The 12,777-nt window shown below is 42.9% G+C and overlaps 1 protein-coding gene across 1 annotated transcript in view; it reads left to right on the forward strand.

The window, feature by feature from the left end:
• LOC122927845 (transmembrane channel-like protein 2-A) overlaps positions 1 to 12,777 on the forward strand; it is a 113,369-nt gene that overhangs the window by 78,671 nt on the left and 21,921 nt on the right. Inside the window, exons 20-21 of the mRNA XM_044280128.1 lie at positions 253 to 378; positions 10,417 to 10,495. Of these exons, the coding sequence (XP_044136063.1) occupies positions 253 to 378; positions 10,417 to 10,495 (205 nt within the window). The remainder of the gene's footprint in view (positions 1 to 252; positions 379 to 10,416; positions 10,496 to 12,777) is intronic.

Here is a 12,777-nt window from a genome sequence, read left to right on the forward strand (position 1 = left end):
GTAGAGTCCTGACCAAGTTTTCACCTCCAGTAGAAGAGGAGATAATCCCAACTAAGACGGCCCCATAGCAATCGCATGGTATGCCGCTATAGTAGTTATGCCCTTGCCTGGAAACCACCTTTGGGAAGACACAAGTTGATTAGTATTGTTGTATTTACATACAGTGATGCAGTGATTGACAATATATTTTAGGTTTGGTTCCTAAAAAGCTTAAACCATAATCATTGTTTCAATTATTTGTTTGTTTTAAAGTGGAAAAAACAGGATGTTTGACGTCCTTCCGGAGACAATTGAAAAGGACTTTCCAACTTTTATTACCAAAGTGTTTGGTTACGTGTCCAATCCTGGGGTTATTATTGCAGCTGTGCTTCTAATGGTGTAAGTTTTATTAATATACTCGGGCAGATTTATGAATAGTGCCAACTGCATAAACTTAGTCCAAATGTTTGTCTCAGGCTGGATAAAAATGTGAATGGTGAATGGCTAGAGATGTCTCTCTAACCTTATACTGATTATTGGTTGGCCTTTTTTAAGATAGACTTTTATGTCACAATTGTGCTAAACTTTTGGTGTAAGATGTTGCACCTTCTTTCCCGTTAAGCTATGTCCCTTCCCATTAAGCCACAACCCCATTACTGTGCTAGGTCCGGTTGATTTTTGTAACACTCAAAGAGTTATATTGTACAGTGATAAATGTGAAATAAAATGTGAAATAAATACTTAACATGAAGAAACAAATGTCTCATGTTAATAAGAACATTATAAGGATGGATAGAAATTAAAAACTATTTCCTAGGTGACACAATACAGTTTAATATTTGATTACCATCAACTGCTTGGATGGTATGTCTCAGTACGTCATACAGGAGGGATCCCTCACTTGGACACCCATGGCAGACCATAAATTACATGGAGGGCCATTCATTTGAATGTCTACTATGTAATGTTACATTTTCTCTTGCAGATGTTTCTTCCAACTCCCAATACATTTCTTTAGTTCCCTAGCACTTAGTACCTGGTGGTCACTCATGTGCCTGTTCGCACTCATAGACTAGTTGGTTGAATGAGGTTTCTTATTCCCGCTTCTATCTCTGAGCTACATGTCATAAACATTCATGACTGATGAAGGGAATTTTGCTTATTGGAAATTGGAGATTTATGTCTATCTCTGTGTTCCGTCCCTTTTATTCTGTTCCTAGACTATTGTCTTTGTATCCTATATAACCTGCTTATTCTGTGTAATATTACACCCCTTTCCTGTCCTTCATACACCCCAGGAGTAACATACAACCCTCGCAGATAATTGTATAGAAAATTGTTTACTGATAACAGAGATGACAAAGCAATGTACATTATACATAGAGATACAGATAACACAATACATAGAGGACACCACCACACACAGCTGCCTCCGTTCCTGCCCTCCCTGAATGCTAAGCAAATGTGGCTAATAATGTGTATGTATATACAGATATTATATTTATACACACACACACATAAGCTTACATATAACTTAGCTTTCTCCTGAAGTGATGTTGGTCCAGGGGGGTCCAGCAAGAGAGTAAGAGACTCCCAAGTTTCATGTCACCTATATGTTCCTGTGTCCCAACCCCCACCATTGACTCCACCCTGTGACCACCCAAATATCTTCCCAATCTCTCAGCCAGGAGAATGTTGTCTAACTGCTTTTACAATGTGCCCTTCCTGCCTTTGATATGCTAACAAGGGACACAATGACCAAATGGCTACTGGCCATACTGATATCACTCAATGGGTGAATATAAATACAATGACATAGCCACATAATATGCTAGAAATGTCTGAAAATCTTCCCACATTCTCCCCAATCCCCCCCCCCCAAAAAAAAAAAAAAAAAAAATGACTTGAGAGCTTTTGCACATATGTGGCCACCTCTCTATTCATTCCATGGCTGGTTGAGTTGGCATATGTGGCCACCTCACCATGTGACAAGGATTAATGAACCCTGTTACGGAAAGGTGATTGGTACCTTAATCTGTGGATATACCATGAATATCTATGAAGAAAATAACTCTTTAACAGTCTCTCTGTTCCATATGTGGCTGTGATCTGCCAATATATATTTTTACCTTCTCCTATATAGGTATTAGAGAGCAAATTTCAAAAAAATTCGATTTCGTCGGTTAACCAAATTTTCCGAAAAGATTTGATCCGAATTTAATAGCTATAAAAAAACTGCTGTATTGGAAAACAGAATTGTGATGGCACACTCACATTTGGTTGGATAAATAGTATTTATTGGTTTTAGTTGGGTATTCGATTGGCTTAGTTAATTCTATTTTTAATTATTTATAAGTATAAAAAATTTATCTGGGCATATATTAAAAGATAGGATAAAAATTGAATAGGTAGAAGAAAATAAAATAAAAAATAAAAAATATAAATAAAGTTATATCTGATGTTCAAAGTTATGTAAGAGTCTATTCAGGGAGTCCTGGAATGTAGAGTCATATAGTTGCGAAGTTTTTCTGGAATATTTATATTCTTTAGTACATGTACAGTGACGTTGTAAGTAGAAGGTGATCCAGTGTAAGTTTAATCAAAAAAAAATAATGGCGTGAATATAATAGAAAAGCGTGAAAAAATGTAATAAAGAATTAAGGTAAAAAATTTTAAGGTAAAAAGATTTTTAGGTAAAAAAATAAGTGCAAAATTGGTGCTGGTTCACTCAAATATATATTGTGCACAATAAAAAATTGATAATCAATATTGATTATAGATCCAAATGGTGTGAGTGATATTTAGAACAATGTCAGATATTTGCTGGTAGGAAATCTGCAGTAGTTGTTCTTCCACTCGTCAGATTTTCCAATGTTGGAACGTCCGCCCTTTAATGGTAGAGCCGGTACCTTGCTGATAGTATATATATGATATATAAAGATAAAGTCTATTATATAGTATCCCGATGCAGTCTATTCAAATAGCCGTCCTGTTTGGTAAAATATATATATATTCTTACGTAGAGGAATACTTAGTATTTAGAAAGGTGTACTTTACCCATCTTCTTCCGTTACAGTGTACTCCTTTGTGCAAGGACCTGCGTGGCGTCCCACGTGATCGCTCGCCTTACCATGTGATGCTGCACGTGATGATGATGCGGGTCAACGTCACACGGTGTTGTGGTTCCTGATTGGCCAATCTCTTTTGCTGCGGGATATTTGAAAAGTTTCTCGCTGAGACGAATATGTTCTTTGCGAAAAATAAAATAATTCCAAGTGGTGATTTTCCTTTAGTCCTCACTGGTTCCTTAGACCAGACGCGTTTCGGGACACTTATGGTCCCTTCCTCAGTGGTCTAACTTGACCACTTTTTTTTTATTAAACTTACACTGGATCACCTTCTACTTACAACGTCACTGTACATGTACTAAAGAATATAAATATTCCAGAAAAACTTCGCAACTATATGACTCTACATTCCAGGACTCCCTGAATAGACTCTTACATAACTTTGAACATCAGATATAACTTTATTTATATTTTTTATTTTTTATTTTTATTTACTTCTACCTATTCAATTTTTATCCTATCTTTTAATATATGCCCAGATAAATTTTTTATACTTATAAATAATTAAAAATATAATTAACTAAGCCAATCGAATACCCAACTAAAACCAATAAATACTATTTATCCAACCAAATGTGAGTGTGCCATCACAATTCTGTTTTCCAATACATCACATTCTAACGGTTTTTAGGTGTACTGGTGATTGAGCACCTCTATCCATATTGACCGACTGGTGAGCCTCAGTAACACTTCTAATTATAAAAAACTGCTATTTCCTGGCTGCAGAGAGCCTGTATAGTGGTGTAGAACACTATGCCTTGCAGTAACATGCATAGGGAGACTGGTGTGGTAGTGAAACAATACTGTGAGTCAATAGGACACACACATGACAGGCACCGCTTTTAGAATCACTGCACACTTCACTTATTTGGGCAGTTACGGTGCCAAAACTGACCAAATAACTCAAGAGTGAACTGGGCCTTACAGGTCGATGTTAGCGTCAAGAAGAAGCACACTCCTTTTGCCCCGTTGTCAGCTGATTCCACATAAATGTCTTCAGAACCTGTTCTATTAAACCTTATAAGTGGAGCGCCCCGACAGAGTGGATAGGGTGTCAGCAGAAAGTTTGTGTTGACATCACTGATTATTTTGCCCATTCTCTGATCCATCAGAACAATAACCCCCAAAAAACTGATCCTGTCTCTTAAGCATCCGCCTTCACTCAGTCAGCATTTGGTCAGTATTCCATCAGTATTGCTAAAGCCAAAAAAACAGGAGTGGATCCAAAACGGAGATGACACGTGAATAGAATATTTGCATGTCTTCTGTGTTTTGTACCCACTCCTTATTTTGGCTACCAAGTCATAAGCCAATTCTGCGACCATACAGGCCTTACATCTGCTACATAGACAGATCCCATTGTGCATCTCATTTTTTCTTACTTCTGACAGATCAGAAGAAGGATCAAATAAATGCTTATGTCAACCAGGCCAAAAAGGCAAAATAGTGGCCCAGTCATGAAGTGGGGAATGTGGGAACAGCTTGAGAAGTCCACAGAGTGGCCCAATGACATAGTGGTGATGTGGCAGCAGCATGAGGAGACCACAGAGTGGAATGTGGCAGCAGCATGAGGACACCACTGAGTGGTAAAGTGGCAGCAGCATGAGGAGACCACAGAGTGGCTCAGAGACATAGTGTTGCGGTGGCAGCAGCATGAGGAGACCACAGAGTGGTGATGTGGCAGCAGCATGAGGAGACCACAGAGTGGCCCAGAAACATAGTGGTGAAGTGGCAGCAGCATGAGGAGACCACAGAGTGGCTCAGAGACATAGTGTTGCGGTGGCAGCAGCATGAGGAGACCACAGAGTGGTGATGTGGCAGCAGCATGAGGAGACCACAGAGTGGCCCAGAAACATAGTGGTGAAGTGGCAGCTGCATGAGGAGACCACAGAGTGGCCCAGTGACATAGTGGTGATGTGGCAGCAGCATGTGGAGACCACAGAGTGGAATGTGGCAGCAGCATGAGGAGACCACAGTGGCCCATAGACATAGTGTTAAGGTGGCAGCAGCATGAGGAGACCACAGAGTGGTGAATTTGCAGCAGTATGAGGAGACCACAGAGTGGCTCAGAGACATAGTGTTGAGGTGGCAGCAGTATGAAGAGACCACAGAGTGGTGAATTGGCAGCAGCATGAGGAGACCGCAGAGTGGCCCAATGACATAGTGGTGATGTGGCAGCAGCATGAAGAGACCATAGAGTGGCCCAGTGACAGAGTGGGTAGGTGAGGGGTAAAACCAGTACCAGCTGAAGATGGTGGCTGACAGTAGGAGCATATGGCAGCAGGTGTGACATCAGGCGGGTGGCAGCATCAGAATAGTAGCTGAAGCAGGTAGCCAGAAGAAACAGGTCTCTTTTGTCATAGTGTTGGTGTGGCACCATGGATGATCTAGTCTTATGCATCAGGCATTGGTGTTTGAAAATTCTGGCTGATCCACGCCTGATTCATTTTCACAAAGCTCAGTTTCTCTACATTTTGGGTGGACAGGCGATTTCTCCTTGGGGTAACTATGGCCCCCGTCGCACTACACACCTGCTCTCATGCCACACTGCTGGGGTGGGCAGGAAAGCTTGTCCAGGGCAAATTCGGCCAGTTGTGGCCACAAATCGAGTTTGGCTGCCCAGTAGTCCAGAGGATCTTCGATGTGGTGTGGCAGCGTGCACTCCAAGTATGCCACAACCTGCTGGTTCAGGTTCTGTTCTATCGGCTGCTGCTGGTGAGTAGTTTCTTCAGTAGTGAATAAAACTGCTAGTCAGCAACTATAGACTTAAGTTGCTGCTGATTGAGCTGGTACTGGACCGTGAACGTGGCAGAGGACCGTGAGCACAGAGGGCCCTGCGTGAGGATGGGCGATGGCACACATAGGCAGCGGCCAACTGACTACATAGGATGTCTCGATAGTAGTTCACTTTGTCTTCCATCTTAGCGGGTGTAAAAAGGCCCCCATTTGGACCGGTAGCGAGGGTCTAACATGGTGGAGAGCTAGTAATCATCCCTCTGGAAAATGGTGACAATTCGTCTGTCACTACACATGCAAGTGAGCATGCATCGGGCCATTTGTGCAAGTGACTCGGAGGGACTCCCTGCCTCCATCTCCACTGCATACTGCCACGATGTGTCTGGGTCCTATGCCTCTTCTTCCTCATCGCCCTGTAGCTCCTCTGGCTGCTCCTGCTCCTCCTCTCCTGTCACCTGTGTAGAAAAAACACCCATTTCTCCACAGATTGCCTGGACTCGAATGTCCTTCTTCACCTCCTTTAGTTCAGCTCCCACAAAGATCATGTGGCCGTGAGATGTAGTCACACATCTCTTGTTCCCTTGGCCAGCCAGATTTATCAGCATCTGTTCCAGGACATAAATCAGTGGAATGAAGTTGTTCATCCCGTAGTCCTGGCAACTGACAAATAAAGTGGCCTCCTCAAAGAGCCCAAGCAAATGGCAGGTGTCACGCATGGGTTGCCACTGGCTAACATCGAAGTTACACAGGGGAGTACCTATTTTCGTCTATATCATCAAGAAATCGTTTATGACCTTTCTCTATTCATATAGTCGGTCCAACATATGGAGGGTGGAATCCCAACAGGTGGAAATGTCGCATATCAGCTTATGTTGGGGGATGCTGTTCTGCCGCTGCGGCTCAAGGAGGGTGTGCTTTGCGGTGTACGAGTGGCTGAAGTGCATGCAAAGCCATTTTCAGGATGTCTTGCAGATGGGCAGAAGACTTCAGGACCCGCTTTACAACCACATTGAACACGTCGGCTCTGCCTTGCACTTTGGCAGACCTTCTGTTCTACATGTGTGCAGGACTGGTACTGCCTTTTTGGCAAAGAAATGACGGCTTGGGACTCTCCACCTCGGCTCGGCACAAGCCATCAGTTCTCTGAAAGGTGCAGAGTCCACCACTTGAAAAGGGAGGGACTGCAGCACCAGAAACTTGTCCAGGAGCACATTCAGCTTCTGTACCAATGGATGAGTGCACGCATACTGTTGCTTCTTGGCAATCGCTGACGGAATGACTTATGAGAAGTAGGAGGAGGAGGAGCATCAGGACCAGCAGATGATGGGAAGGACAGACAGCTTCCTTCGACTGAGGTGGTGAAGCTTTGACTGCATGAAACTGGGTGATGCAGCGGTTGCTGCGACAGGCTGGACCACCACATTGGAGCCACAGTTCTCCCAGGCCACTTTATGGTGACACTGCATGTGTTGACGCAGGACTGTGGTACCAACATTGGCACCCTGACCACTCTTCACCTTCTGCCCACAAAACTGGGAAATGACCATGTTTTGCCACACTGCTGAGTATGGCATTTTCCCAACAACACTCCGCGCTCATTGCCTGCTACCTCTGCTTCCTTGAACCTGTGCACCACTACTTTCCGGGCTTGTAGGCTTCTGCGAAGCGGGTGGTTTACCCCTGGAACGTTTAGTTCCCGACCTCCCACTGCTGCCACCCTGCTGACTCACAGGCACGCTGCCACCCTGCTGGCTCCACTGCTGCCTCACATGCAAGCTGGCACCCTCTTCTCCTGATGATAATGATGAAGCCCCTTCTTCACCCGGCTCCCAAGTGCGATCAGCTACATCATCATCATCTGCTACTGTCTGCAAGTCACTGATGTCCCCCTCAATAATCTCAGGGCTAGGAGCCCGACCGCTCGCAACACCTGCTCCCACTCGACTCTTTTCATCACTACTTGCCCGTCTACTGGAAGAAGCGACGGATGTCTCCTCCAGATCTTGGCTGGGCAGTAACTGCTGACTGTCCTCTAGTAGCTCGTCATCGCTGAAAAGTGGAGCCGAGCCTATGGCATATAATACTTCTCGTGTTGAGAGAACTGAAAATGACAGAGGAAGGTTCAGAATAGGTGGGGGCACAGGACCTGCTCCCGGGCCATGCCAACTAAGCGTCGTGTCAGAGGAACATACCGACTCTTGGCTGGGGGTGTCTGATGTCACTTGCGACAAACTCGAAAACCGAGTCAAACATTCAAGCACCCCTGGATTGCTTGGCAAGACACGACCTCTAAGTGACACCGGGAGCTCAGGCCTCTGGCTGTGACTCCTGCTGCCACCCCCCATTCTTCTGCTGCCTGTGACAGAAACATACGATGTAAAATCAACGCAGAAAGGCTAATAGGACGTATGTATCTTTCCTATTAATAGACCCCGTAAATGGCTGTATCACAGAACTTGCACCGCTATCACAAGCAAGGTTTGCTGTAATTAGTATTGTATCATATAGTGCAAACAACCTAAAAGCAATTTTGATCCCTAATAAGTGTAGCAAGGTGTAATAGAATTGCTCCTATTGCACCCTTTTCTCCTTTTATAGTGTAGATAATGCCTCCCAATCCGTTCCCTACACCTTGACTATGCTTTCCCTGAACTTGTAAATCGTTTTTTTAGCACAATTAAGTTTTTTGTAGCACTGTCCCTAGTGCCTGCTGAAGTCTTTCCCTGCACTAAGTACACTGGAAAATGGCAGAAACCAAGATGGCTGAGGCTATTTATAGGGCTGTGACATCACAGGGGCTAGCTGGCTGCTTATTGGCTGCATGCATGGCATTGTGGGTGATACATTGTTCCCAGAGTTCTTTGCTCCATGTCCGAACACATGCAGCAACCATTTTAGGAAAAAATGTGATTCATTAACAAAAAGTGTGAGGAAATTTGGATTTTGTTGCAAATCGAATTTTCCCTGAAATTCGTATCGAATTCCACTTCGTCAACTTCGATTTGCTCATCTCTAGATAGGTATCGTCACTATCTATGACATTTGCATGGTGAGATGTAGCATTAAATACACACAACATTAAAAAATTGGTTAAAAAAGATAGATATTGAGATTAATTTATTAACGTAAAGGGGTATTCCAGTTACATCAAGTTATCCCCTATCCACAGGATAGGGAATACTATAAAATTGGTGGGGGTCCCCTCTGATCACAAGAATGGGGGCCAGAACCCTACAAGTGCCTCCAAAATTATTGGAGTGACACATAAAGCATACTCACTGCCATCCCATTCATCAAAAGAGAACTGCTGGTGATAGCTGAGTACAGCACTTGTCTATTTCCCATATAGTTGAATGGAAAGGCAGTATGCATGCTCAGCCTGTGGTCTCCTGATTTTCAAAGGTTCTGGGTCCCATGTTCATGATCGTTGGGATTCTAGCAGTCGGATCTAGTGTTGGGCGAGCATGATCGGCTGTACACCAGTACGGCTCGAACATCGCTATGCTCGGCTGAATATCGCACGTGCTCAACTCAGTGTATTTAAATCTAATTTAGCCTCTATTTCTGAAAAGTTTCTGGCAGGATTCAAACTCACAACCTTCTACAGCCCAGAATGTTAACCACTACACTATAGAGCTTATTTTTTTAAGTGTCTGGCCATGCAGCTCTATAGTGTAGTGGTTAACATTCTAGGTTGTAATGTAGAAGGTTGTGAGTTCGAATCCCACCAGAAACCTTTCAGAAATAGAGGCTAAATTAGATTTAAATACACTGGGGTGTCACCAAGCACTGACTCTGTATATGGACATAGCTATATATGGAGTCAGAGCAGGGACTCCTAAGCCAAACTAGTATTGACACCTTCCGCTCTTCAGAGCAGGGGGTGCCTGGTTTAATGCTCGGGTTTTCCCATTGACTTCCATTGTGATTGGGTTCTCTGTAGAGCACTCGAGCATTGGGAAGTGTTCTACTTGAGCACCAGAGCACACAAGCACTTTGGTGCTCGACCAACACTAGTCGGATCCCCACAATCTAATACTTATTCTCTATCCTGTGATAGGGGAAAACCTGATGTAACCAGAGTACTCTTTCAAAACGGTTGACCAACTTTTTTCACACCCCATAGAGTAGCCAGACCTACAGTGGTGATCATATTTACATGGTTCCCGCTTCTGGGTTCCAGCTTAATCACTCCACTGTCTCCTTTGCAAGTCCTAGGTCTCATCCTGTTGATGTTGTGCATGTGACCACTGCAGCCAATCACTGGCCACAGAGGTGACAAGTCGCTTGTGTTGCACGTGAAGCAGTGACATACCACATGGGTGACGGATCAGGCTGTGGCTGGTGATTGGGAGCCCGGCATTAACAGGATGCTGATGCTCTGAGACCTGAGATCTGTGGAGCGATAGAGCCAGAACCCAGTGGCAGTGACCAGGTAAGTATGATCTCCACTGCGGGACCAATCACTCTGTGAGGTCTGAAAAAAAGATGCACAGCCCCTTTAATTTTGTCTGTGAGTGCCAATAATGCATTTTTTTCATATGAATAACTACTAATGTAATTTTTTTTCTAGACTAGCCATATATTATCTTAATGCAATATCCAAGGCATACAAGAATGCCAACATTGAATTCAAGAAGAAAATGCAGAGGGTAAAATACATTATTATATCAACATATGTGTTAAAATATTATTGCTGCCATCATTAAATATAAATTTAGCTTACGATTTTTTAAATTAACATTTACTACTCCTAATTGAAGCAAAGTTAAAGGAAATATTTCACCGAAATTTATTTCTGTCAGTTAAAACCAGACAGCGACACATATCCATTTTTACTAATCATTTTTTATTTTTTTTTGTTTTTTGTTATTACAGATTTATTTATTCTATTTCCTGAACATGATCATGGGGGGCAACCATCTTGCCTGAGCTGTTCTTAAGAATTTAGAAAACATTAAGTATATTGCTTTACGGCAGCCCCATGATCCATAGACACAATGGTCAGGAGGGGACCCTATTGACTTATATGGGAGAGTTTTCTAGGCATGCTGTGTGATATCATCTTTTGGAAATGGTGTATCCTGTATTTTCTGTACACAGAGTTGTAATGAGGTGGCAATGATAAGAAAATAGCTGCAGTAAAGTAATCTGCACAGACCAAGAAGTGGCGCCTATTAAAGTGGCCAGTGCAAAAACTGCAGGATTTATGGTTTTTGTTTAAATATAGATATTGACATTAAAATTTGAAAAAACATCATCAAAAATTCTTAAACTTTTTTAACATAAAAATGTACTTCAAACTATAGGTCATTTTCGGATGACACATTTCCTTTAAGGAACAGATTACCAGTAGACATAAGCTTTACTACAGATATCATAGGGCGTATATGGTCCAATTATAGTAACTTCCTGGAATCTAGGATAAGTTAATTACTTTCAGAAATGATGATGATACTGATACAAAGTTATAAATCCCCTGTATAGCCATAGAGTTAAATGAGTTTTCCAGGACTTAAAGGGAATGTGCATCAGAAAATAATCTATTGTTTAACTCATGTTTTTTTGTTTAACATACTTTTAACCCTTTCAGGACCCTGCCATATTTCACCTTAACCCCTTAAGGAGAAATATACGGCGCTGCTGGACGTGACTTAAGGACCAGCGCTGCGCCCGCCCGATCAGCGGCAGGGGTCCGGCAGTCACTGATAGCCGGACCCCTGCTGTATGCGCAGTGTTTTCACCAATGCCAGCACATTAACCCTCGCACTGCTGCAGTCAGTGCTGACCGCGGCACGTACAGGATCCTGCCGGGTGCGGGGTGGCCATCGGGTCCCCGGGCTGCTAGGACAAGGACCTGATGGCAGGGAAGACAGCCGTGACAGCCTGTGAGATCCAGCCCCTTGGATCTCACAGGAAGCAGGATGTAAGTGTATTACAGTGTGCAATACACTTACAGCCAATGCATCACAATACAGAAGTATTGTGATGCATTGTAAAGGGGATCAGCCCCCAAAGGTTGAAGCCCCAAAGTGGGACAAAAAATAAAGTTATAAAAAAAGTAAAAAAAAGGTTTTCCCCCAAAAAATAAAAATTATGTTTCAAGTTAAAAAAATGCGTCCTTTTCCCAAAATAAAGTTAAATATTTTTTTTTAAAAAGGAAAAAAATAAAAGTAAACATATTAGGTATCGCCACATCCGTATCGACTGACTCTACAAAAATATCACATGAACACCGTCACAAAAAAAATGCGCTAATAAAAAAAAAATGTCTTCATCTTATATCACTAAAAGTGCAACACCAATCGATCAAAAAGGCGTATGCCCACAAAACAGTACCAATCTAACCAACACCTTATCCCACAACAAATGAGCTCCTACCAAAGACAATCGCCTAAAAATAAAAAAAACTATGGCTCTCAGACTATGGAGACACTAAACATTATTTTTTTTAGTTTCAAAAATGCTTTTATTGTGTTAAGTGTAAAAAAAAAAAAAAAAGTTGACATATTAGGTATCGCCGCATCCGTAACAACCTGCTCTATTAAAAAAAACACATGACTGGGGCATGGCTTGGCTGTGAGCGAGCATGGCTTTATAAGCACAGAGCTCCGGCACAGACGCAACTAATATCAGCAAATTCCAGGCAGCCAAACGTCTACATTGATAATTATCGCTGCCCTGGAACACATGATGACCAGGGGGAAATGAAGTCCCAAAGCAAACTGGACTTCGACTTTGAAGCAGATAAAGTAAGAAGGGAGGCCGCCAGCACTTACGGACTCACCCGGATCATCGCAATCCTTGATACAGGAGAACCAATCAGACCGGGATGAAGCCGTAGACGATGGTACAGTGCCTCTTATGTCACTCATGAATGCAATTGGCTTGCCTGTAGGTCCTGGGACCCCCCTCCCAGAGAGATGATAGACCA

The sequence above is a fragment of the Bufo gargarizans genome, chromosome 1 (assembly GCF_014858855.1).
Source record: "Bufo gargarizans isolate SCDJY-AF-19 chromosome 1, ASM1485885v1, whole genome shotgun sequence".
NCBI classification, from domain to species: Eukaryota; Metazoa; Chordata; class Amphibia; order Anura; family Bufonidae; genus Bufo; species Bufo gargarizans.